At 34.4% G+C, this 25,431-nt stretch overlaps 1 protein-coding gene across 3 annotated transcripts in view; it reads right to left on the reverse strand.

Annotated features, from left to right (window-relative positions):
* Positions 1-280: 280 nt before the first annotated feature.
* Positions 281-25,431, reverse strand: part of CDH19 (cadherin 19, type 2) — a 55,741-nt gene continuing 30,590 nt past the window's right edge. Inside the window, exons 5-12 of one of the 3 annotated variants that reach the window (XM_005861554.2) lie at positions 21,923-22,087; positions 18,410-18,594; positions 17,494-17,747; positions 13,459-13,580; positions 7,662-7,783; positions 6,241-6,358; positions 4,610-4,861; positions 281-1,899 (exon numbers count right to left, since the gene is read on the reverse strand). In XM_005861554.2, coding sequence (XP_005861616.2) covers positions 1,448-1,899; positions 4,610-4,861; positions 6,241-6,358; positions 7,662-7,783; positions 13,459-13,580; positions 17,494-17,747; positions 18,410-18,594; positions 21,923-22,087 — 1,670 coding nt within the window. In that variant the 3' untranslated portion in view covers positions 281-1,447. Of the gene's footprint in view, positions 1,900-4,609; positions 4,862-6,240; positions 6,359-7,661; positions 7,784-13,458; positions 13,581-17,493; positions 17,748-18,409; positions 18,595-21,922; positions 22,088-25,431 lie in introns of those variants that run through there. The other 2 variants (XM_014535882.1, XM_014535881.1) reach the window with 2 other exon arrangements.

The raw sequence follows: 25,431 nt of genomic DNA on the forward strand, positions 1-25,431 counted from the left end.
AAAAAAATAAGGATCATTCTTAAAAAGTTGATTAAAATTAAAAGTTTTATTTTATGATCTAATGTTACCATAAAGCTTTATGTGTAGCAGCTTAGCATCTATTCTTCATAAAGTTACAATAAAAATAGCCACTGCACCTAATTCTATATTCCATAATAAAAAAGACATCAAAGAACAAGTTATACTCTAAGTTTTTAATAAAAAGGAAATGTTGATAATTTTATTGCTGTGCATGGCAGGATTCGGTGCAGTTGATCATAATACTTAGAATGAATATTAATTCAAGGTTGAACACAGTTCTTTTATTTGCTTCTCTCATTTTAGTAGCAATAAAAAGTTACTTATATTATTTCACACTTTCCACCATTTTTATAACATTTAAATTTAATGATGAGTAAATGTTGACAAATATTCTGTCATTGTATTGTGACATAATAAAGATGCATTTTGGTTACACAGGAACACAAATTATGAAAAACTTTTAAACAAAGTAAATAAAACTTATATACAAAGCTCTAATATCAAAAATAATACATATATACTATATCTTTGATTAATTAGCATATACAGATTAGCTGTCTAAATGTGAAATCAGTTTTAAAATTTGGTCTTGACAAAGATTTAAAAATATCAAACTAGAATGAATCATAGAATCCTTTTAATAAACTTGCTTATTTATGTAAATGAAATAGTTTTTCAAGTTTTATACGATTACTCAGATTCTCCTAGGTGTTTAAGTTTATCTGTGTATAGTATCAGGAACTTAACACACATGTATACTTTACTCTTACTTGGTAAGATTTAATAAATCCATAAATGAAATAATATTAAGATACTCTAGGTTTAGTGCCTTTCCCACATTAAACATTCAAAAATGTTGAGAATTTGTATTGGATGGTATGGGGGGGAAATGCTAGGAGAATATGCCCGTGCAGTGCTTAAGGTGCCTTGCACTGGATTTTTCTCCATGTCATTATTCAGTGACAACATGTGGCTAGCTTGAAATAACCATGAGTATTTGCTCCAAGGAAATCAGAAAACACTATAACTCAGGTCTTATTTTTCTCTCAGAGAAATGAAACCTACAACTCTTTGCCAAGAGCCTCCCAGTTTGCCTCAAAACACATTAGCATTTTAAAACTTTTATTTTGATTGAACTTATTGGGTGACATTGGTGAATAAAACCATACTGGTTTCAACTGTATAATTGTGTAATACATCATCTGCACACTGCATCATGCGCTTACCACCCAGAGTCAAGACTCTTTCGGCCACCATTTATCCCCCATTCTACCTCACCTACCCTCCCTTTCCCCTGGTAATCATCATACAGTTGTCTGTGTTTTCCCCCCATCTTAATGCTTTCTTCACCTTTTACACCCAACCCTCCCCCCCGTACCCCCAAGCCCTAATTATTTGACTGCATAGCAGAACCAAACATACAAACTTATATTTGAAAGGGAAGTTCCAAATCATGAAAGCAATCAAAATTTTCATTCTCACCAGAGGCTGATGACTCTAAAGAGCTCAGGGATCCAGCTAATGACCCTGTTCCCTCAAAGGCATAGGTCTGGAGGGAGTCCAAAGGATGAGCGTAAGTATCAGTGTTAGCTTCTTCTAGCTTTTCTAGGATGAATTCCTTGATTACAGCATCATCTGGGCCAACCTGCCATGACATCCTGCACAAGCTCCTAATCTCTGCAGATCTGGTTTTCCGAGTCCGAGGTTCCCTCATGAAGGTGCTGCACCTCAGCTCTCCAACAGCAAAGGCCTCCGTATCTTCTTCTCCTGTCCCCCCATCATCATATTTGAATATATTCTCTCTGCAATCTTTACCTTTCTCAGGAAATAGAGTCTGTTTTCTTCGTTGTTGTAGATGTAGGATCATAAAAATAAAGCCTGACAAACAAAGCATACCAAAATATTAACACAATATAGCATAACATGACATATTATGATAAACTTTACAATCCTTGCTTTTGTGAAAAGATCAAGACATAAGATTTGATTTTTTTTTATCTTAAGACAAAAAAAGATATATTTGTTGTTGAAAATTTACCAAAGGGGCTTGCAGAAAGACATGGGATGGATAGCAAACTTCCTGGTTGATGATTTAGAGTAGAAAAACATCATGAAAATATAGTGAAATGTTTTTGAAGATGATCAATTTAAAACCTCTACAATTTTATTTTTTTCTTATATATTGGAAATAGAACAAAGCAGAATATGAGAACACTTTCCAATCTATTTGCATTTGTCCATTTAGTAACCAAAGAGTCAGGTTAATAGAAATTAAGCAAAATGGACCAGTTTGATAGTCCCCATCGAGGCAAATTTGGTGGTATAATTATTTTCTAAGTTAATATTTACTGCCTACAAAGTGTGCACTGGGCATTTTTCTAAAAGCTTTTAATCTATTCACTAATTTAATTGTGAGACCCATATGTTATTCTTAATTCCCTATTAAAGTTGAGGAAATGGAAGCCTGGGGATGTTCAATAACACACTCAGTCACACATCAAGGAAACAGAAAGCTGGCACTCAAAATCAGATAGTTGGTTCAGAATCTGCAATTTGTGATACCACATTAATTTTAGAAATTCCAAACTATCAAGTCTTTTAATCATAACATGGTATATCCACTATCAATATTTATTAATAAGGTAATTTTAATAACATGTAGAAACGGAACGATTTCAGCATACTCTAGATTTTAAAGAAAATGTGTGTGTGTGTGTGTGTGTGTGTGTGTGTGTGTAACCAATTCTTACTCAATCTTGGATCTTATGTGGCTGTTCAGAATTTCATAGATAGGACTAGAGCAAAAATTGAAGCAATACCATTAACATTATCACAAAGATAAATACATTAGGTGATATTTATATAAAACCTACATTTAAAATATTGAAACACTGCTCTTGACTCAAATAAGGTCATCATGTTTAAATTTAGGTACTGCACTTTAAAACTCACCTGATCCCTGGCCAGGTGGCTCAGTTGGTTGGCACATCATCCTGTACATCAAAAGATTTAAGGTTTGGTTCCTGGTCAAGTCACATACCTAGATTGAGAGCCCGACCCCCAGTTCAGGAGCATAGGGGGCAACAAATCCATATTTCTCTCTCTCTCTCTCTCTCTCTCCCTCTCTCTCTCGCTTTCTCTCCCTTCAAATCAATGAAAAGATATCCTTGGGTGAGAATTAAAAAAACCCTAAACCAACCAACCAAACAAAAAAAAATCTCATTTGAGATATACAGTTGAAATTGAAAGGAGTCTAGTAAATAATTTCTAAAGTTATGAACTGGAGACAGTCCTCAGGAAGCACTCAGAGGAAACTACCATTGGTGGACCCCACTTTCCTTCCTCTAAATATTATGCCTGTGCAGCTGCCCTTGGTTTACCTGCAGAATTTCAAGACTTGGTTTAGGTCTAATAATTCAGTACTTGCCAAAACTACACTGTTTTAACTGCTTCTTGATTCTGATGTCTAGCTATGTAGTTCTAAATTCATTTTTATGATCCAAGATCATTAAAAATAACAGGAAACACTGAAGCTATGTATAAGAGAATGTTGGATGGTAAGAGAGGATAGCATGGGTTCTGAAGCTTTGAGAAAGTTGAGGCGAGCAAAGGCAAAGCAAGTCCTGAAAAATATTTTATGTCAGTTGAGCCATAAGTTTGGAACAGTGGCTGTTATAATTGCTTTCAAGACTTAGGAAGGTTGTGTTGTTTTAATGTATAGTTACGAGGTATGGAGGAAAAGGGTTTAGATTATAGATACTGATAGATTATGTAAAAGCTTATGCTAAATGAATCATTTGTTGTCTTGAAAGCCTGACTACATAAAACATTTAGGGGCTCATTTGCTTCATCAGTAAAATGAGTATAACTTATCTTCTTTTGAAAACAATAATAACAACAACAAACAAGAAATAATGGAGTTATCTGACAGCAATTTCTTTTGTGTTTAGCACATTGATTAAGTAAAAGTCTCTTGTTTACATCCCTCCATGCTAACATTTACTCTCTTTTTAATACTCCAAAGCTGAGAGTGAGTTGCAGTGTAAGATTGAATTGTGGTTGGTTATAGTTATGGAATCTCAAAACATCATTTAGGAGCTATGGAACCCTTTAGAAAGGGTTCCATAATACTTTGAGTTTCACTCTCTGTCTATTCAACACAGGTGTTAATAGTTACTACTTCATAATATTATTCTAAGGATCAAATTGCAATATATATGCAAAGCACTTAAGACACTCCCTGGAATGTAATAAGCACTCAGCAGAAGCTCATCATTATTGCTACTAATTTTTACATAACTACGTATGTTGCAATGTGTGTGTGTCAAAAACATTCCTAAACAAATGAGCACATACATGCATACTCATATAATTCAAGAATTTTTGATTTTCAGCTTGAAGTGCATATTTATCATTTTTAAAATTTACTTCACTTGATTTAAGAATTATAAGACATTCAGAAGAGAAATTAAATATGTGCACACACACAAAGCCATGTTATATTGCTATCATTATAATAAAAATTATCTATTTTCTATATTTATGTTATCTTCAATAAATGAAGATATGTTAGTTAAGCACTACTTACCAAGTATTATTATCACAGCGCATATCAGAACAGCAGTCATGATCTCTGTCCTGGGTTCCATGAGTAGCATATCTTTACTGTGGCAGATCAGTATACTGCCACTGTCACCACAGTCACAGACTTGGATGGTAAGGGTGTTTGTACTTGTAAGGGATGGGATACCATTGTCGGCAATTAAGATGGATAAGTAGAAGACAGGCTCTTCTTGAAGGCTGAAACCAGTTCTATTAGTCAAAATTACAGCTGTGTTATCTAAAACAAAAATCCACGCGCTTAATTTTTTCAACAATACATAAAAAATTCATACCAGGCATATGTACTAGAGGCAATAGTATAGAAATATCTAAATAACTTTTTTTTCAGTTCAATTTATTACACCTATGTAATATGCATTTTCCTTTTTGTTGTTGTTTTTTGTATTTTCATCTCCCCAAACAATATTTTCTGTAGCAATCAGACAAACTTTATAAGGTAATCTATAAAACCTAAACAAATGGAAGTCTTTTGAAATGTATGCTTACTAATAATTTTTCTCAAATAATCTTTTTAAAACAAATTCTCCATCTTGCTCTTGAAGTCTATAAAACCCTTTTGATTCTAGTTACCAGGCAGATATAATGTGATATAATTTACATTTTTTCCAATATATAGTTTGTTTGCAATCACAAACATTAAACCAAATCAATTATTTTCTTTGTTTCAATATCTATATTTTTCCCCAGTACATTGTTTTGTATTAATATAAACAAATCTAAGCTACATATTATTTCTTATGTTGATATTTGGGCTTTCTATCCTAAGTTCATTTGCGTTCCCTTCACTGGGGAATTTGACCAGGACTAAAAGGAGATAACATGTCTGCATTTATTCTTCCAACAAAAGATCCCCAAGATTAAAGACTAACTTCTGTTTTCTGGAAGAACAGCTGCTGCTATTGGTTATAGATTCTTGAATAATAAAGGCTATGGTTCATATCTTTGGGATATAAAGGAGAATTAAAACAGAAATCCATAGGATGATAAAAATATTTTACTGAAGTTAAAGAAAAAAAATAACAGAGTGACTCTATGAAGTTAGTCACTTCTATATGGAAGGAAAGGAAATTTTGTCTCTCCACATGAAATCTTTTACAACATTTTGTCCTTAGATTGATATAATCATTTCATTTTGAAGGAAAAAGAATAATATTAAACCTATTTTATATAGTTATAGCCAGAATTAATGACACCAAATATCTTTGAATTAATCGAGCTAACATGAGTACAAGTTAAGTATGTATCACTCTGATCCCCAGGCATAGATTGAAATTTGACTTACCTAATGACATGAAAGGAACCATTTTGTCAGAACTGCAATTATATTTGCAAAGCTATTCAAACTTTTTAAGGATTTATAGCCACTCATGACTTGAAAAAGTGCTTCTAATTTCAAGAAATCAGTAGGAAATGGAGATAGTATTTTCAGAACTTGACTTTGGGTTTTCTTTCCCATTTTCATTTCCACTTCTTGCTCTATGTCTCAACATTATCAGTATGCAGTTAAAGCATAAAAAGCAATGCTGTAAGTTTGCTTAAAATAAACCACAATGCTAGGAAAATGGGTCAAAGGCCATCAAGAATGAATGTAATTACCTTGATTATCTATGATTGTAAATTTAGAGTTCTTTGTGTCTTCCACAGATAAATTAAAATAAAAATTTGGACTTTCTATGGAGTCATCTTTATCCACTGCACTGATGGTCTGAATCACCTAGGGGGGAAAAAAAGTTTTGTTTTATTTTGTTTTTTATTCAGGAAAAAGATCACTGTCGTTGTTATTAGATTTTTTTATTAAAATCGCTTTACCAAAATCTTTATGAACATTGCAGAGGATAACTATCAAACGGATAGAGATATTAACATATTTTCTCAGCTTAAAAATATCTTTGCTTGCCCTGATCAAAACAGTGTTTTGCTATCACATAATGAGTATATTTTTGTTGATGGGCCAGATGGTTTTCATAAGCTAAGTTTGTTAGAAGATCTCAAAGCACTGTAGCTCTATGTCAAGACTCCCTCCCATTCTCCCAGCCTAGATTTCTCCCTTCCTTCTCTCCTTCTCCCTTCCCCATCTGAATGCCAGCCATTATGATTTGCTGCAATTATACATTCCCTGCTTATATTGAGAGCGTAACTGTGGAGAAGTTATTGTCTTACTAAAGTATTTGCTAAAGTAATGAGTTTGTTTAAATTTATTTCAGGGAATAGTGCATTTAAAGCTTAGGGACAATGTACATGCTTTCCTTTGACCCATAAAGATTATAGGAAAAGTGTTCCACCTCGGATAAGTTCCTCTCTCTTGGGTCATAAGAAGTGAAGTAATGCAGTTATGAACAAATCAGATCTCAATTAATTATTTTATTTAGACAGGGATGTGTCAGTCAAGTGGCTCCTTATTGTCAAAAAAGAAATAAAAAGATATGCTGTCTGGGTCAGATAGTAAGATTGTGATTAATTCTGGAAATCAAAAGTTCATTATATAAGTTAACGGTGTGTTTATACTCCTGAACACACAATTTCTGAGTTATTACCTTTTAATATTTCCAGAAATTACTTTTAATTATAATTTAAATCTGATATTTACAGCCATATGCTTAATAACTTTGTTGTGTTTGATTTTATGTGTGCAGGTAGATGTTTAATTATGTCTTCTTTTTTTATGAGTCATTTGAAAAGAATGATACAACCTGTACTCTACAATTCCTGTCTTATAAGGATTTAGTAAATTTAAATACAATTAGATGAGTACATGGGCAGAATTGGCCTTTGTTAAAAGTAATTTTATTAATATTAGCAGTGATAGTTAAGACTAGTGTTGTGCATTACAAGTTCTTCACATGGGGCCCATTTCCTTCTTAAGAGATTCTGAGTGAGTTATAAGATGTCTGTTACACTCAGCATTGCAGAGAAACACTGTCATAGTGTGACACTTTTAAAAAGAAATTTAAGTTATACAGAACCCACAACATAAACGCATGTGATTAATATGTCAGCAATTTATTATGAGTTCCTACCTGACCAGAGCTTGCATTTTCACAAACGTAGATCTCATAAAATTCAGGGAACTCAGGAGCATGCTCATTAATATCAAGAACCTGTACATACACAGGGACTTCAGAAGTCTGTTCTTCATTATCTACAACAAACAGAATACAAATAGATAATGCTGTCTTTAGGGGGCAATTTTAAAAAAAATTAGTATGTTATAATTTCATTTGAATAAAAGCTATCTGAAGACAGGCTGTCTATATCATTCATATATTTATCAGTCATACAGAGTGGAAAAAAGGTTATCAACATATTTAACTCAACCAATATTTATCAAGTGCCTTGTACCTGCCGTAGATGTAGGAGCTGATGAGAACAAGTAATAGAGAAGAGAGTTATATAAACATCTTCCCAAAACCCAGGAAGTTTTTAAAATATTTGTACCAATTCATCTAATCATGATGAATATGTGTTATTATCCTTCCCCAGATCTACTGATAAAATCATTGAGAAAATGTTTAATTTTATACATTGTAGATAATTGACTTGCCTAAGCTCATAGCTGAAGTAGAAAAGGCAGGTAAGAAGCCAGCATCCAGTACTCTCAATGAGGAGCATCATTCAGTACAGTTTTAAAAACAAAAACAGGACATGAACTAGAATCTAAATCCATGGTAAAATAAGATAATTAAAATAATATCTAAGTATGCATACATTGAGTTGGGAGGATTTTCTTAAGTGAGCCAAGAAATACAGAAACCATGAAAGACTGGGAAGATATCGTTTAAAAAATTTATTTAATGGCAAAAGAAATGTAAAAAAAGCCAAAACAACAACCAAACAACAGTGATCAGAAAAGGTGTTTGCATCACAAAATGAAATATTAATACCTCACATTTTCAAATCCTGACAAATGATATGAAAAAGACAATTCATTCCCAAACCACAAGTTCACAGATGAGAGAATTCAAATGCTTCATACCAAGGTTTCTTAACCTCATCAATATTGATATTTTAGACTAGATAATTATTTGTTTTGAGGGGTTATCTGTACATTGTAGGATGCATAGCTTCATTTTTTAGTTTCTATTAAATGCTAGTCATAATCCCCACATGGGTTGTGATCATTAAAACTGTCCTCAGACATTGTCAAATGTCCTAAGAGGAAAAAGAGCCCGCAGTTAAAAGATGCTGCTCTCTCATAACAGTATTCACAAAGATTTTTGCTCACCAGAAGTAAGGAGAATGATTATTTGGCCCATGTAATTTATGTTAAATGTGCAAAACAGACCCAGTGATGGGGGAGTAATGAGAAATAATGGGATGTACACATGTTCTAGAATGTAATCTGGCAATAGATAGTGAAAGTTAAATGACACATAATTAGCTTGGGCACTGTCACGGGAAAGGGACTGGGACCAAGGTGGGTCTACCTAAGTTCGATCTGGAATGTGTGGGTCCTTGACTTCATGCAGGACATGAGTGATTTTGAGAGTGCCTTCATTAAAGCTGGGGACACTGAAATTAAGAAAGGGCTTACGATAGAAGAGGCAAGATCCCAACAATAGGAGTGAGCCTAGGCAGAGCTGCCTTGGCCCTTTGAAAAGGGAGGGAGTCTAGACTAGCCTAGACATGACTGTGTTGGCCCTTTAGAAAGAAAGTCAAAAGGGCAGAAGAAGTGACCCAGCCGGGCTGCATGGACTCAGGAAAAACAAGCTACAGAGGCAAAAGCAGTGCCCTTTGAGACAGCTTCAAAGGGTTCGTCCAGGACAAGCTGCTGCCGCCCACTGCTTCCCTGGTGGCAATTCTCCTGGGAACCTTTACTGCCTAGGAGAAAAAAAAGCAAAGTTGCCCACCTGAGGAAAGAAGGAGTTGGGGGAGGAAGGTATGGGTATGCTCAAGGGAGAGAGCGTGCACTGAGTTCTTTGTCCTAAGAGTTTTTATGTTTTTTAAAGGTGGGAATTTTATGGGAGTTCTTAGGGGAGAATCTAAATCAAATATTCATTGACTTTCCAGGTGTGTCTTTTAATATGCTGATTCATCCAGATGAGCATATAGAGGGGTCATGGTCATTCTCTGGTCAGTTTCACCTTCAAAGAATGCCACCAAAGAGGGACCAGATGAGACAGTGTTGCCCCACCAGGGTCTGGAATGTGTCAACCATTTGCTCCTGTGTCCTTGGTTAGGGAAGATAAAAGCTTGTGACTTATTATCTGGCTGTAAATGGCTCAGCCTCACAGCGGTTCTCAATCTGTGGGTCACGAACAATGAAAATACATCCTTCATATCAGATATTTACATTACGATTTATAACAGTAGCAAAATTACAGTTATGAAGTAGCAACGAAAATAATCTTATGGTTGGGGGTCACCACAACATGAGGAACTGTATTAAAGGGTTAGGAAGGTTGAGAACCACTGTAAACTATCTGTCTTAGTTTCCCCATTCCACTTGCCAAGGAATTTTTCTAGCTTCTTCCTATCCTGTCTCAGCAACAGTATATAAGAATATAAGATTCAATTAATTTATTCCAGAATTGTTTGCATCACACCGAAATAACAAAATAGTACAAATATATATCAAAAGGGAATTGGCAAATTAAGTTATAACCATACTATGAAATTCTGTGTGCTTATTAAAAATGAAAGAGTCATTGTAACAAATGTATTAATATAATGAGCTTTAAAATGGATTTTAATCTTGGTTCTCAACTTGAAAAAAATATTTAAGTACTGTTTATTTCAGTTGTTTCTCAGTAAAATGCAAATGATACTAGTAACTACTAACAGAACTTTATTTATTTAATAAGTATTAAATAAATTAATGCATATACAGCATTTATAAGATCACTTAGCATATAAAGAAGCAATAAATATAAAATATTATGTTATTTATCTACTAACCAGAAGTGATATACATGATATTTTGTGAAATGCAAATTGCAGCATAGTATGTTCTATATTTGTATAACATTATTTTAAATCTTTCCTCTTTTTATTTAAAAATGCTGTGGAAAAGGTACATAAACTAAAGAATAGGAGGAGTAAGGTTCCTTTGTTTCTCAATGTTTCTATTTATAACTTACAAGCTCATTTGTTCATGGAAAAGCATTATATTTAAAATTTTAATCTCAATGCAGACATTTTTTAATCTTTATTGTTGAGAAGATTACAGATGTCTCCCATTTTTCCTCCATTGCCTCCCTCCATCCGGTTGCTGACACACCCCAGGCCTTCACCTCACTACTGTCTGTGTCCATAGATTATGCACATATGCAGATACTTTTTTGGTTAAACTCTGCTCACCCCCTCTCCTCCCCTCCCTTTGAGCTCCATCAGTCTGTTTGTTGCATGCTTCCATGCCTCTGGAACTATTATGTTCCTTGGTTTATTTTGTTCTTCAGATTCCACATATGAGTGAGATCATGTGATACTTGTCTTTCTCTGATCGGCTTGTTTTGCTTAGCATAATACTCTCCAGGCCCCTCCATGCTATCTCAAAGGGTAAGAAATCTTTCTTTTTTTACAACTGCATAGTATTCCATTGTATAAATGTCCCATAGCTTTTTTATCCACTCACCTACTGATGGGCACTTGGGCTATTTCTTAGATATTGTAAATAGCACTGCTATGAACATAGGGGTGCATATATTCTTTCTGATTGGTGTTTCGGGGCTCTTAAGATATATTAATAAAAGTAGGATCACTATGAAATGTCAGTTTTGTTTTTAATTTTTTGAGGAAACTCCATACTATTCTCCATACTATTCTTCCACCAGCAAAGTACCAGGGTTCCCATTTCTCCAAATCCTTGCCAATACTTGTTGATTTATTGATGGTTGCTAATGCAAAAGCAACCATTCCTCAAAATGCAAAGGGAACCCACTGTAGAGGAGAACATAATTATCAATGAGGCATAGGACAAGGTGTTAATTTCCAAAATATACAAAGACCTCATACAACTCAACAAAAGGAAGACACATAGTCTGATTTAAAATGGACAAAGGACATAAATAGACACTTCTCCAAAGAGGACGTACAGATGGCCAATAGTCATATGAAAAAAAAGCTCAAAGTCACTAATCATCAGAAAGATGCAAAGACAATTTTTTTAAAAGAGACAATTCTCTCTTTTGAAAATAAGGGAAAAGACTGTCCCTCCTTCCTCATAGAACATTTATCCTAGAAAACTTATAATTGTAATGTCTCTGCTTCTTTAAAATATATGTAAGCCTTTTAAAAGTTAAAGAGCCTTAGCTGGTATGGCTCAGTGAATAGAACATCAGCCTGCTTACTTAAGTGCCCCAGGTTCAATTCCAGGCAAGGGCACATACGTGGGTTGCAGGCTCCGGGTGTGTGAGGAAGGCAACTAATCAAGGTGTCTCTCTCACATCAATGTTTCTTTCTCTGTATCTCTCCCCGTCCTTTCAATCTCTCTAAAAATAATGAAAAAATACACATACATACATAAAATAAAAGTTAAAGAAACCTCTTGCCAACTTTCCAATCCAGGTTTGTATTTCTCAAGTATTGGGAGCCAACTCTTTGGAATGTAATCATCAAGCAGGAAGCACTGCTTCCTTCCAGTTTCTTCTGGGTAGGAGGCAAAGTTTAGCAAAGGCCTCGACCCAAGTTGCAAACTACCTCTTGTCATACAGGAATGAGAAGCTTAATTTTCATTTGGATAAAGTACATTAGCTAACACAGATGGTCACTCTAACTACTTAGTGAATTTTAAATAACTATGTGTGACACCTGATGTGAAGTCCTCCTAATTGTTTATCTTGAGAACTTGCTTGCAATGGGCTATATCTGCCTGGGTGTATAAAGGGTTAGATTTCTTTCTGTCTTGGCAATCAGTGGATTTACTTTAAGGGACATCACATTCTGGTCAATTATAAGACTGATCAATGACTGTTTTCCCTCTATTCCACCGTTGTAGACCTCCCTTGCTGTGTTGGGATGAGATTTTGAAAAACTCATGGCTTTAAGGAAATACATAAACCACTAAGAGTTATTTTAAGACTCTTGTCTATTGTCTTATAATCATGATAAATGAAACATCAAAATATTTAAAAGGTATTTCTAGAGATTTCAAGATAGAATGACTCAAAATTTAAGGCTTATCTTTTAATGGTTTAAACATATAATATATCACCATAGAATAACTTTTTGCTTAAAAAAACTAGAAAAAGTATTGCAGGCACAAATAAATTTAAGAAAAATTAGTAAGAAATTCATTTAAATATTGTATTCTTTTTTTCTGAAAAAATCTGTTTAAAATTAAGTTCAAATTAAACCTCTGACATGACTATATAAAACATACATATATCTTCACAGCTTCATTTTAAAGTAATTAGTATTTTTATTCACTTAGCTGGCATGCTGAGAAATAGCTTGTTGCTTCACTTGGGAAGTTTTCCAGGAACCAGACTAAGCACAGTGAACTTCATTTACTGATAAAACAAATGTTCCAAGGCAACATCTCTTTCCTACAATCAATAGACCTGTTGTGTTGCAAGCTTCTAGGTAGTGAACACATACAACAGGGTTTTTTATAGCACTTTTTATGGGATGCCCTGTTTTCCATGATTCAGGAAGTTTGTTTATATTATTACTGAACTTAAATTGTGAAATGAGTTATAAGCTATAATAGGAATGAGCAGGCATTGTTAATTGAAAATAATAAAAATATACATGTATGAATTGACATACAAAATATCATTAAACTTTATTCCCAATAACATTTTAAACTAGTTTTTGTCGCTATGTTCAGAAGTTATTGAATGGTTTAAAAAGTATGGTTCTCAAATGAGTACTTACATAGTTCTCTGGCTGTAATGCTGAGGTTGCACCAAGCACTCATCTCTCGGTCAAGAGGGTAAGTTGTGATGATGGTGCCATTGTCATCAATTTGGAATGTGTTGCTTTTGGTAATAGAATACCTGAACCAAAAAAAGTGTTCCTCAATTTTATTTACTCTGTATAACAGTGATACATAACACCTCTTTAAAAGCAACAAGACAAATTGTTAAGTGCATGTCCACATAGATAATTAAATTCAGACCAATTTCAGAAAGGTGTATTTATATATTTAAGATTCAACTCAGGAAATTGGGGGGAAAAACACTAAAACACTTAAATTGATGTATACTCAATCTAAACTCACACTCATTTCTAAGAGAGAATTTTAATAAATGAGTAACTTGTTTAAAACAAAATGGCAAATTGCATTTATAAAGAGAAAGAAGAGAAATACAAATAAATTGGGATAAAAATTAATTTTTGTGAACCTCTTTTTTAAAAGTTTAAAGCAAGATAAAACATATTCTCAGCCTAGACTGTTCTGAGTCTCTTTCCAACACCACATATATACATATATACATATATACATATATACATACATACATACATATATACATATATATATATATATATAGATAGGTATAGATATCCCAGGAGTAAGGTTAGTAGATCTAATGTGCTATTAGATCATACATAGAAAGAAGACAGATCATAAAATTCTCTCATGCAAAAGCCTGGAAATTGATCTCCAAATCCACAATGAAAGAAATCTTTGAAGTACTCAGAAAAAGTTTACCTGCCTGCAAATGATTAATAATAAAAATTAAAAAAGAGTAATGACTAGGGTTTGGTGATGGCTTCTCATTGCACAGATATTCCAGATGACTCTGATGAAACATCAATGAGGTTTGCCAAAAATCATGTGGCAAAAGATCAGTAAATTTTAATCTTGAATTGATAGGTCTCTAAAAATATCAATAATTTTTAGCTTGGTGTTCCAGGAAGAATTAGAATCAAAATTACAGAGAACTAAGCTTTAGAGGAATTCAGTTTTAACTCTACTCACTTTTAAACCTTTATAATCAATTTACTTACAGACCCACAGATGGTCACATTTCCTACTTAAGAGATTTGTTGACTAATGAAACATTAGTTTAACAGTTAATATGTTGTTTTAAACATCTAAAATATCCTTTTCTACAATACACCATTTGAAATAAAACCAATCAAATGTTAGAGATTATTTCCAAATTAAAGTTTTTAAAAATTATGATCCTGAGTCAACATTAACATTTTAAGGAACAATCAATAAACACATTTAAGAAAGAGCACATGTCTGCAATCTATATATATAAAAGGCTAATATGCAAAGTGTCCCCTCGGGAGTTCGACTGGGAGACCAGAAGTTCGATTGCTCACTATGACATGTGCTGACCACCAGGGGCTAGTGCAAAATGAAGGAAGGCCCTGGCTGGCAGCCGGAAGGCCCCAATCAGCCCTGATCTCTGGCCAGGCCTAGGGACCCTACCTCTGCATGAATCTCGTGCACTGAGCCTCTAATATATTTCATAAAAAGCCTGGGCTAAAAAGCTTAAACAGTAGAGTTTTGATGCTTAGAAAATTAATCTTTGGTTCACTTCAAATGTCCTTTTATGGACTCTTCATTCTAATATATACAATGAGATACAACTCAGCCATAAGACCAGATTAAATACTGTCATTTGCAACAGGATGAATGGATCTAGAGAATATCATGCTAAGCAAAATAAGTCAGACAGAAAAAAATAAAAACCAGATGATTTAATTCATATATAGGATATAAAACTGAAAGCAACAAATGCACAAACAAGAAAAACAAACAAAACTCATAGACACAGACAACAGTATGATGGTCACAAGAGGGAAGAGAGAATGGGGGAAGCAAAGAATCAAGGGGGGTATAATGTGACAGAAGATTGGGTGGTGGGCATACAATGCAATATGAAGATTATGTATTATAGAAATGTACACTTGAAACCTATATAATATTATTAACCAACATCACACCAATAAATTTATTTTTAAAAAGCTAAATGATTAAAATCTGACTGTGCAATGTTTTCTCATTGTTAATGGCTCTTTAAGGCATGATATAAACAAATGATTCTTCCAGGCTTTCTCCTCCAGATGCCTTTATATCTTGTTCTTAATGTTTGTGCGATTACAAAGGTTCTATCCCCACTTCACAGAAGAAACTGAGACATGTGAAAGCCAAGTCTCTATACATTTAACTTTGTTTTCATGATATATTTTTAACATTTGCTATACCACATAGAAAAAACAACATTTGTGAAAGCAATATATGAAAAGCAATCTTATTTATAAGATACTTATAAATCTTCGTCTAGAAAAGGCATTGAAAGATATTTTTAATAGGTGCTCACAAACTATTTTTAAAGGTAATTAATTTTGATGTAAAAATAACAATTGTTACTAAATATATATTGTAGAAAATAAGGTAAATAACCACCAGAAGTGATACTATAAAATACATTACCTCTGTAATAGGGTGTGTCTCATATATGCCTAACATTTTCACTAGTAGTAAACACACAACTCTAATAATTTTGTATTATCTTTTAAAATCATGCCATTGTTTTTTATCGACGTTCACAGTCATTGCAAATCATTCATCATTCATTGCCTTATTTGCATCACTAAGATTCAATATTTAAATTGTTTTCAACAAGTTTCTGTAAATTATAACATAATGAAGAACTTAATAATTAAAGCATTTTTTAAAAAATTAGTCTTAAGTATTCTAAGGGAGAACAATAAATAGGTTAATATATCTACTACTTTAAAATCTAAACAATTGATATACTGGGTTATAATTATATATATAACATCTATATATATATATGTATATATATAAAAGGCTAAGCGACTGGCCGACTGGCCAACCGACCGGTAGGTATGATGCGCACTGACCAGTAGGGGGCATACACTCAATGCAGGAGCTGCCAAGTGACAGCAACTTTGCAGAGTGCCCTCTTGCACTGCTGGTTTCAGCCCAATCCCCACAGGCCAGGCTGAGGGACCCCACCTGCTGGAGGGACCCCACTCACTCAGATGCCTTTGGAGCCCCAGCGTCACCCCAGGTGCAGCTGGCTGGGGAACGACCATGGGAGGTTGGCTCCAGGGCGTGTCTGGCCCTGCTCACCCAGTCAGGCCCCACCGGCCACCTTCTAATTAATTTCCTTTCAATGGGCATGAATCTGTGCACTGGGCCTCTAATAGAAATATTTTTCCTAAAATTACTATAACTAAATAGGATCTATATCTACAAATTAGGAGATGGTTTTTATTAGTAATTACTGTGGAAAACTGTGAGCATTGCTCTGTCTCACAAATGCAAAGACGTTCCTTCTCCTCTCTGTAGCCTCCCCCACACTCCAAAACGCATAGCAGAGCCAGCATTGTCATACATACAGGGAAGTTTGTAGAATTTTCTGAATGTGGAAAATAGATAATTAAGGGAACATGTAACAGATTTTGCTTTTATATCTAACCAGGCCTACGATTTGAATACTGAAAAAACTAAAGAAGAAAATTGAGTACATGAATGTAACAGACTAGTTTTGCCCTTGACCAGAATCGAACTTGGGACCCTTCAGTCCCCAGGCTGATGCTCTATCCACTGAGCCAAACCAGCTAGGGGACTTTCTACATTTTTTAATATTATTTTATTTAAATAATATTTAAATACACCACATTTGGATCAACTTTGTTTCTTCTTTGATAGGGCACCATCACCTCCTTACCCCACTTAATGGAGTTGGTTGCATCCAATTTTAAATGGTGACTGCCTATTTCTTGCATGTTTGCAATTACTTATTTTACTGCTTTTTAACCAATAATGAGGTCACCTATTATAAATTGTCTAAATTGTTGCTAAATTTGATAAGTACTATGCAGAGAAATATAGACATATCCTTGTTACATTCACATCTTATATTTAAGCCAATCTGTGTTCATTCATTCATTACTGCAAAGTTGGCCTTCCAGACATACCTGACAGGACTTCTGTTGTCATCTGGATCTATGGCAGAGACCACGCCCACCGACGATCCCTGTGGGCTTCCTTCAAAGATCTCAAATATGTAATATGGAAGGAGGAAGACAGGAGGTTCATCTTCATCTTCCACCCGGACCCTAATAAAAGTGGTGGAAGCCACAGTGTGATACTTCTTGAGCTGCTCATCAACATGGCGGTTTTTAACTTTTGCTCTAATCTTATAGTAGGTCTGTTGCTCATAATCCACTTTCTACAAAGAAATACAGTGTACATAAAAAAAAATGGCTTCAGTAACCCACCACATTACTTAGCAAAAGCAAGTTTCTGTTGTTACATTATCTCAGTTATAGTTAGGTTTTACTTTTTCACTCCCTTAGATTCTTCTTTTTTTTAATTTTTCCTTTTTATTAAATTTATTGGGGTGACATTGATTAATAAGATTATGTAGGTTTCTATGATTCATGATCTGCATATTGGTTTTACTTTTTATCTACTGGATCCCTCTGATATTATTATTAAGCAGTGGCAAAGCAATCTCCTACTTGTACTTTGTTATTTTTATCTATTACAAAATGTTTTGGGATAATAACTATATTTTTTAAATTTAGGTTAAAATTACACTTTTCTGGGCAAAAGTATCTTATAAAATTAAGAATTAATTTCCTGTATTTTAAGATCTTTTCAAAAGGTTTGTCCTCTATTTGAAATTTTGAAATATGCTCTACATATAAATAGAAGCTCTGTAATAAGTAAATCTCATCTCTAAATACCTTTTCTTTCTAAATCATAAAGCACAGGTTATCATTTCAATTACTTAATAAAGCAAAACTAACTGCTTATACAAAATAATCATGTGTTTTTCTGACTTGATTTTGCATTATTCTGCAAAGCAAATAATTTTAATATATCTACCTTTTTCAATATAACAATGCCTTCTTGGGTCTCATTATTAGTAATGATGTCGAATGTTTGTGATTCATCATTTTCAATGCTGTAATCCATTTCTGCATTCTTTCCTATGTCCCTATCATGTGCCATGATTGTTCCTACAGAAGTACCAATGGGTGCAGATTCGGAGACATTCATGCGGTATAAGCCTTCAAAAACAAAATTCAAGATACTTCGTATTAACATAAGACTCTCCCAATTGTAGAAAATCCCATGAACACTTTTCCACCTTTCATTTTTATAATCTGAACATTTCCTTAATAATATAATTAAGCATCTATTATTGTCCCTTAAATATATCTTAGGAAGTTCTATTACCAGTACATATAACTTTCAAATTTCTATTCATATAAATACATTCTCAATATTCATGGATTTATTTTTTTATTGTACCCTTCAACCATCCCAAATTAAATCTGATAAAAAGAGCTTTTCAATTTCACTCAAGCATTCTGATACCTAAAGTTACCAATAAATTTAAGCATGAATTAAAGATGGGAGAAACTAAAAGAAAATAGTTGAGTTCTAAGTATGATAGTTTGATTTGAAGATGTTGAGCCTAGATTCCATTAAACATAGTGGAAGTGAAAAAGAAAGTTGGATCCTTAAAATTTGGGAAGTGGATATAGTGGAAAATCTGTGTTTAAATTAGATGACCCTACTGCTTTAGCCATAACAAAATAATGACAATTGTACCTGAAATGCAGAGATAATAAATAGAAAGAACTGAGCTCTTTTCCTTATTTGGCAGAAGAATCTTGTATAAAACTGGTAACGAACTAGCAATTCATATATTATTATTTGTAATATATTCTTGAATGTAGGAAATAATCATATATGTTAATATTCTAAAGATTGAAACTTCTTAGAATTAAAAAAAAAATAACCATGCAATGTAATTTTCTTTAAAGGGACTCTTGATCTTCTTAGAAGCATAAAGCAAGTCACTTCACAAGTCACCTTGTAGTACGTTCCTTTATTTTTTAAGTGACAGGAATGTTACTTAAAAGTTGCTAATATTTTACTGTGTAAGGAAATAACAGTTTAACTATACTGCAGTTTTTATTTCATTGTGGGAAAATGAAAAGAATTTCTTATTTGATTGCACAAATTAAAAATTGCCAACAAATTAATCTGGAGAACAGAGTGACACTGCACTAAACCTGAAAGCGTATGCTTTAAACAATTTGATAATTCAACACTTTGTGCTGTTTTCCATACTTTCAAAAAATATTTTGGACAAAAAATGCTTATAAGAAGTGCAATGGATGGCAATAAAGAAAAGTAGCTTGAACAAGAGTAAGGAGGCCAGCATGCTTCTTTTTTGTAAGAATAGTCAATACATACATTTTCAAATGATTATGGTGTGGGATGGGAATAGGGAAATCATTTTGAAGAATGAGGTAACTTTATGGTATTAGTTATTAGTTACTAAACTATCATTGTGCATTAGGATTCTGGGTAACTAAGAGGATTTAAAATGAGTATTTCAGTTTTTTAATAACTGATAAATATTGGTTCAAAAAACTAAAAAAGCAGCTGAAGTTTGGAAGACTTCTCGCCATGCTTCATTGAGAGCTCTCTTCTTTCTAGTCTTAAACTAGCTTTTTCACCTTTATATGAATAAAATGTAGACCAGATTTATTCAATGAATTCAGCTACCATTTCTCTATATGTATTATATGCCAATTATTTTATAAAGTTCTCAGCATTTCAGATTTACTTAGACATTGTCTTCTTGCCTTTAGGGCACATTCATGTTGTGGAGAGAGTCACAACAGGATACAATTCATAATGAGGAGATGAAGGTCACAAACTGCTACTCCATTGCCTACCTTCCATCTGAAAAGGAGCTTTTTATTGACTTATAAGATGTAGCACAAAGGGTGAAAAGTTGCAATGATGTAGGATGGATAAATTTTAAAAATCTAGAAATGAGCTTTAGAAATGTAGATCATGGTGATTATACTGTATTTGGTAACAGAAATTTTCTAAGAGAGTATATATCTCTCAGTTTCTCTCAACACACACACACACACACATACATACACACACACACACGCACATCCACGGTGTGTGGAGATGGACAGGTTAGTTTGACTGCAGTAATGATTTCACTATGTATATATCAAAACATCATGTTGTACACCCCGAATATGTATAATTTCTATTTAAAAGAAAACGCAGTAGCTACATTTTGTAAACAAACACAATTTAAAATTGGATGATAGCACAGAAATAAAAATTCAGAATTCTAATATTTTTCAAAAGTTCAAAAAATCGGTTAACCCTGGACCTGACACAAATTGGCTACACTGAGTAGTGTCTGCATCATTTAGGAGTGTGTGTGTGTGTGTGTGTGTGTGATCTACTTTCTTTGCTTCATGCTTATCGAATTTCCCTTCTATCATGATAATTTCTCATGATTTATGGAAATGCTTGCAAATTTATTTCTGTAGCTAAGAAAGTATTCCCTGAAAAAGAAACTCCTTAGAAAATAAGTTCCTCCTAGGAATGTCATAAGAATTTCTTTCTGAAGCACACCATGTGATTTAACTTGTACTTACTACTTAATTATCAGATCAGATGTGACCTTTTCTTGCTACAAAAATAAAAAAAATAGATATACTCATTTTATCTTTTTTTATTTTTTTTCAAAACCAGTGCAGCTTTATTGGCTCAGGTGATGGACATTATCATTGTCTGGCCTGCCCTGTGCTTCCCGCCAAACCGATATACTAATTTTAAATCATTCCTGGTAGTAGGTAGAAGAATGATTCCCAAAGTTATTTGTGTCGTAATACCCTCAAAAACATGCAATCGGGAATTAAGGTTTTAGATGGAATTTAGATTGAAATGTGGACATAGTCTTGGTTTACCCAAGTGGTCCCAATGTACTCACATGTGTCCTTAAAAGTGGAAGAAGAAATAAAAGTGTGGGTCAGAGTGATGGCAGTGAGAGAAGGATATGACGCCATTTGGTGCTTCTGAGATCTGTGGCCATGCACAAAACCCAGAAAGAGGCCTCTAGGAGCTAAGCATTTCCTTCAGTTGACAGCCATTAAAGAAACAGAGACTTTTATCCTACAAACACAATAACTGAATTCTAGGAACACCCAAATGCAAGGAAAAAGGTTCTGCCCTAGAGCCCACAGAAAGGATGGCAGCCCTGCAGACATTATTTTGCATGATCCTACTTGGCCTGCTGACATGCATATTAGACATCTTTAAGATAATAAGTCAGTGTTAAGACATGAAGTTGGTGGTGATTGGTTAGAGAAGCAATTGAAAAATAACACATTACTCATTCATTTGTATTTGACTTCACGGTAATGAAAATAGGCATGTCTTAGAACAAACTTCTTTTATATCATTTTAGTGCTGTAGAAGTGCTTTTAGAATACACACTAACACCTGCATATATTCAACATACTTATAATTACGGTATAATAAAAACTCAAGATGCTTTCTACTTACCTTTTTTAAATGTAGGGATGTTATCATTAATATCAGAAAGTGTAATTAATACACTCGTTGTTCCAGACAGTGCTCCGGGCAGACCAATCCTGTCTTTGGCTTGAACAATTACCCAATATGAATCTTGCAGCTCTCTATCCGTTTTAGAAGATGTTCTTATAACTCCTTTAAAAGTTTGATAAACTCCAATTATTATTTTATTATTAACCATGATATATTCCTAGTTAATTTCAAAAATTCAACCATATTATCATTCTTTTGACACATTTTGAACTACTACAATGTGCCAGACACTGCTCTAGATAAAATAATAACAATAATATAAAATTAAACAATAATTCTACCTGGACTTTTATGGGCCATCACAATATTAAAGACAGTAGTAGACCCTTAATAAAATCCCATTGTATGATAACCCACAGGTAGAGAAGAAGACTGTATTATTTTTACCTCAATCTATTTTCTGCTAACTTCTCTAACATAATGTTAGTGTGCTATATTTAACTTTTCTTCTTAACTTGTAATAAGTTAGGTTATTATGGGTAAATGTGTAAATTACAATACCAAATGTATGTAAAAATATTGTGCACCTGTGATGTCTATTTTGAGTCATGTTGAATAAAGAAATATTGGTTTCTGACACTATTATTCATAATCTACCAATAGAGATGAACACACGCACAGATATTTGAACTCAAGATGAACCATGATGAATATGTTGATACTTGTCCACTATCTATGAAGTCTTTTAGTGAAAAAAATCATCACTGAATAAAACATAGAAAAAATGTCAGCGGTTTACAGGACAGGGGAATGCAGTCCTAAAGATTTGGGGAACACGTGAAAAAATACAGGAAAGATAATGGTCAATCCTCAAATGTGTCTGGAAAAAGGAATGCATTAAAAAATTGTGATACCAGGTTGTGTGTGTGTGTGTGTGTGTGTGTGTGTGTGTGTGTGTGTGTGTGTTTTAAAGAAAGATAAAATAGCTACATTGTGAGAGGATTTAACTGTGGATAGAGTATTTCACAGTTATAATCTATTATGTGAATCAGTATGAAAACCATTGAATATATTAAATAGATGCTGCTAGTATCTACCTATATGTAACTCAAGAGAGAATTGTTTTATATCAGCAAAGGAGAATAGTATTTGAGCTTCTGATATATCCAAAGATGTAGAGATCAGTACATCAGTGAGTGAGAGGAACATAGAGGCCTTCACTCCCCATGTGGGGGGCTTCCATGAACTTTGCCTACTTTATTTTCAACTTTTCTTCTCATCTTCAGACTGAAGAAAGGATATATATTCCCAGAGCCTCTTATACACACTGAAATTTACAGTTTCATGTTTTTTGGCTCTCATCTGTCTCGCTGCCCATTCCACCTTTCCTCCTTAAATACAATCCATAGCTTTAACTAACTTGCTCAATATATTTTTAGAAAATAGTGAGAATTGCGAACAAAGACAGTGCTTAAAATGGTCAAGAAGCCCCAATATGACCCAGCACATGTCTGTTCTTCAGGTACCTCATTTTCTACTCTCCTGTTCTGTGCTTTTCTACACTGGCCTCTGGTCTAAGAGCTTCAACACTCTCCCATCTCAGGAATGTCTCTTAGATTCCATAACCTGGAATGCCCTTCCATGCCCTTCGCCTCTGCCACAGGCTCAGCTCTGCATTCTGGTTTCAGGGTATTCTGTCTTGACCATTCAATATAAAGTAGTCCTCACTTTCTTTCTCTTACTGGATCTTGTTTGTTTCAGTTAATAATAATATTCACAAACTGAGTGTATGTATTCATGAGTATTCAACATGTTTAATATATATTTGTAAGTTCCAAGGAAGGAATTCATGTTCTTTTTCTGTCTTTGTTATAATTTTTAAGGGTGTAATATTATAAATATCCAGTATATTGCATAATGCCTGTTAACATAATTCACCCCTTTCAACCAAGATTGTGTGAGGGAATTAAAACCTAATGTCTTAAGGAATCCACTGCAAGTATTAAAATAGCTGTTGTCCTGTGCATCCTGAATAATAGAAGCTAGGTACCATCCTTGATAGAATTAAAAATAGAGTCACTCAAGTCATATTTTTCTGAATCTGATTCTCTCAAGAAACTCTAATTGAGAAAGAAAGGCTGAGACATTTAATATTTGCTAATTGAGCAAATTGATAAGAAATGTTTAAAGGTCCAATAGAATGCTCTAATTTGTTTAAGTTTTTCATGTTATCAAGATGAAAATAATAATTTGCCTCTTAAAACAAATATAGAATTTTCCTTCTTTTAAAATTTGCCACATTCCTGGCAGTTAGCTACAAACTTGTTTGTTTTATTTTTGTTTATTTGTTTTCCATGTTTAGAGATTATAAGCTCTTAAAGGCAGGATTCATATGGGCTTAATCTTTGTTTTGGACATGGCAATCAATATTTTTAAAATGAATTAGTGTCATAGAGCTCTTATGCATTTAATTGACATATTTAAAAGAACAGAAAAATGTCCTATTTATCTGATAAAGTATTCAATTGATTAATGGAAATTAGAAAGGCAATTTTTATACTTAAATTTTTAAATCTAAATAAAAATACATAAAATGTAGAAATACATCTTTGAAAGCAAATGCCTTATATCAGTTCCTACATCCAGCTGTAAATTCATGCTTAATATTAGTCATTCTGGTTGGGTTTTTGGTGTATCTCATTGTGGTTTTCATTTGCATTTCCATAAAGATTAACGAGGTGAGCATCTACACTAATAGATAAATATGTAAATTGATCATGCCTCTGTGACGCCCCACAGCCAATCAGGAGGGAATATGCAAATTAGCAGGACAAAGATGGCAGCAGCCACAGAGCAGCTGGAGCAGGCAGGAGGCTTGGGTTACCCCTGGCAACAGAGGAAGCCAAGCTTCCCGCCCACCTGGGCTGGCTGCCAAAGGAGGGGCCTGTGGACAGTGGCCACAGAGCAGGCCGGAGATAGTGGGAGGCTTGGATCGCCACCATCAATGGAGGAAACTTGGCTTCCTCCATCGCCAAGGGCGACCCAAGCTTCCTGCCTGCCCTGGATGGCTGCTGAAGAAGGGGCCTGTGGGCGGTGGCCACAGAGTTGGCCTGAGCCGCAGGAGGCTTGGGTTGCCCAGGCCGGCCACAGAGGGAGGGGCCTACAAACTACCCTCAGTCCTTCACCCAGGCTGGCCACGCCCCCATGGGTGTGCGGGTCCCCGCTGGGGGGTGTGGCCAGCCTGCAAACAGCCATCAGCCCCTCACACAGGTGGGCCATGCCCCACAAGTGGGGACCCTCACCCCATGGGGGCATGGCTGGCCTGCAAACTGCCCCAGCCCCTGGCCCAGGCCACTCCGCCCCCCAAGGGAAGCCCCACCCTGATCCGGGGCACCCTTCAGGGCAAACCAGCCAGCTCCCACCCGTGCACCAGTCCTCTATCTATACTAATAGAAGGGTAATATGCTAATTAGACTGGGAGACCTTCCAGGAGACCTTCCAGACGT

This window comes from Myotis brandtii, unplaced genomic scaffold, assembly GCF_000412655.1.
Source record: "Myotis brandtii unplaced genomic scaffold, ASM41265v1 scaffold154, whole genome shotgun sequence".
Classification (NCBI taxonomy): Eukaryota; Metazoa; Chordata; class Mammalia; order Chiroptera; family Vespertilionidae; genus Myotis; species Myotis brandtii.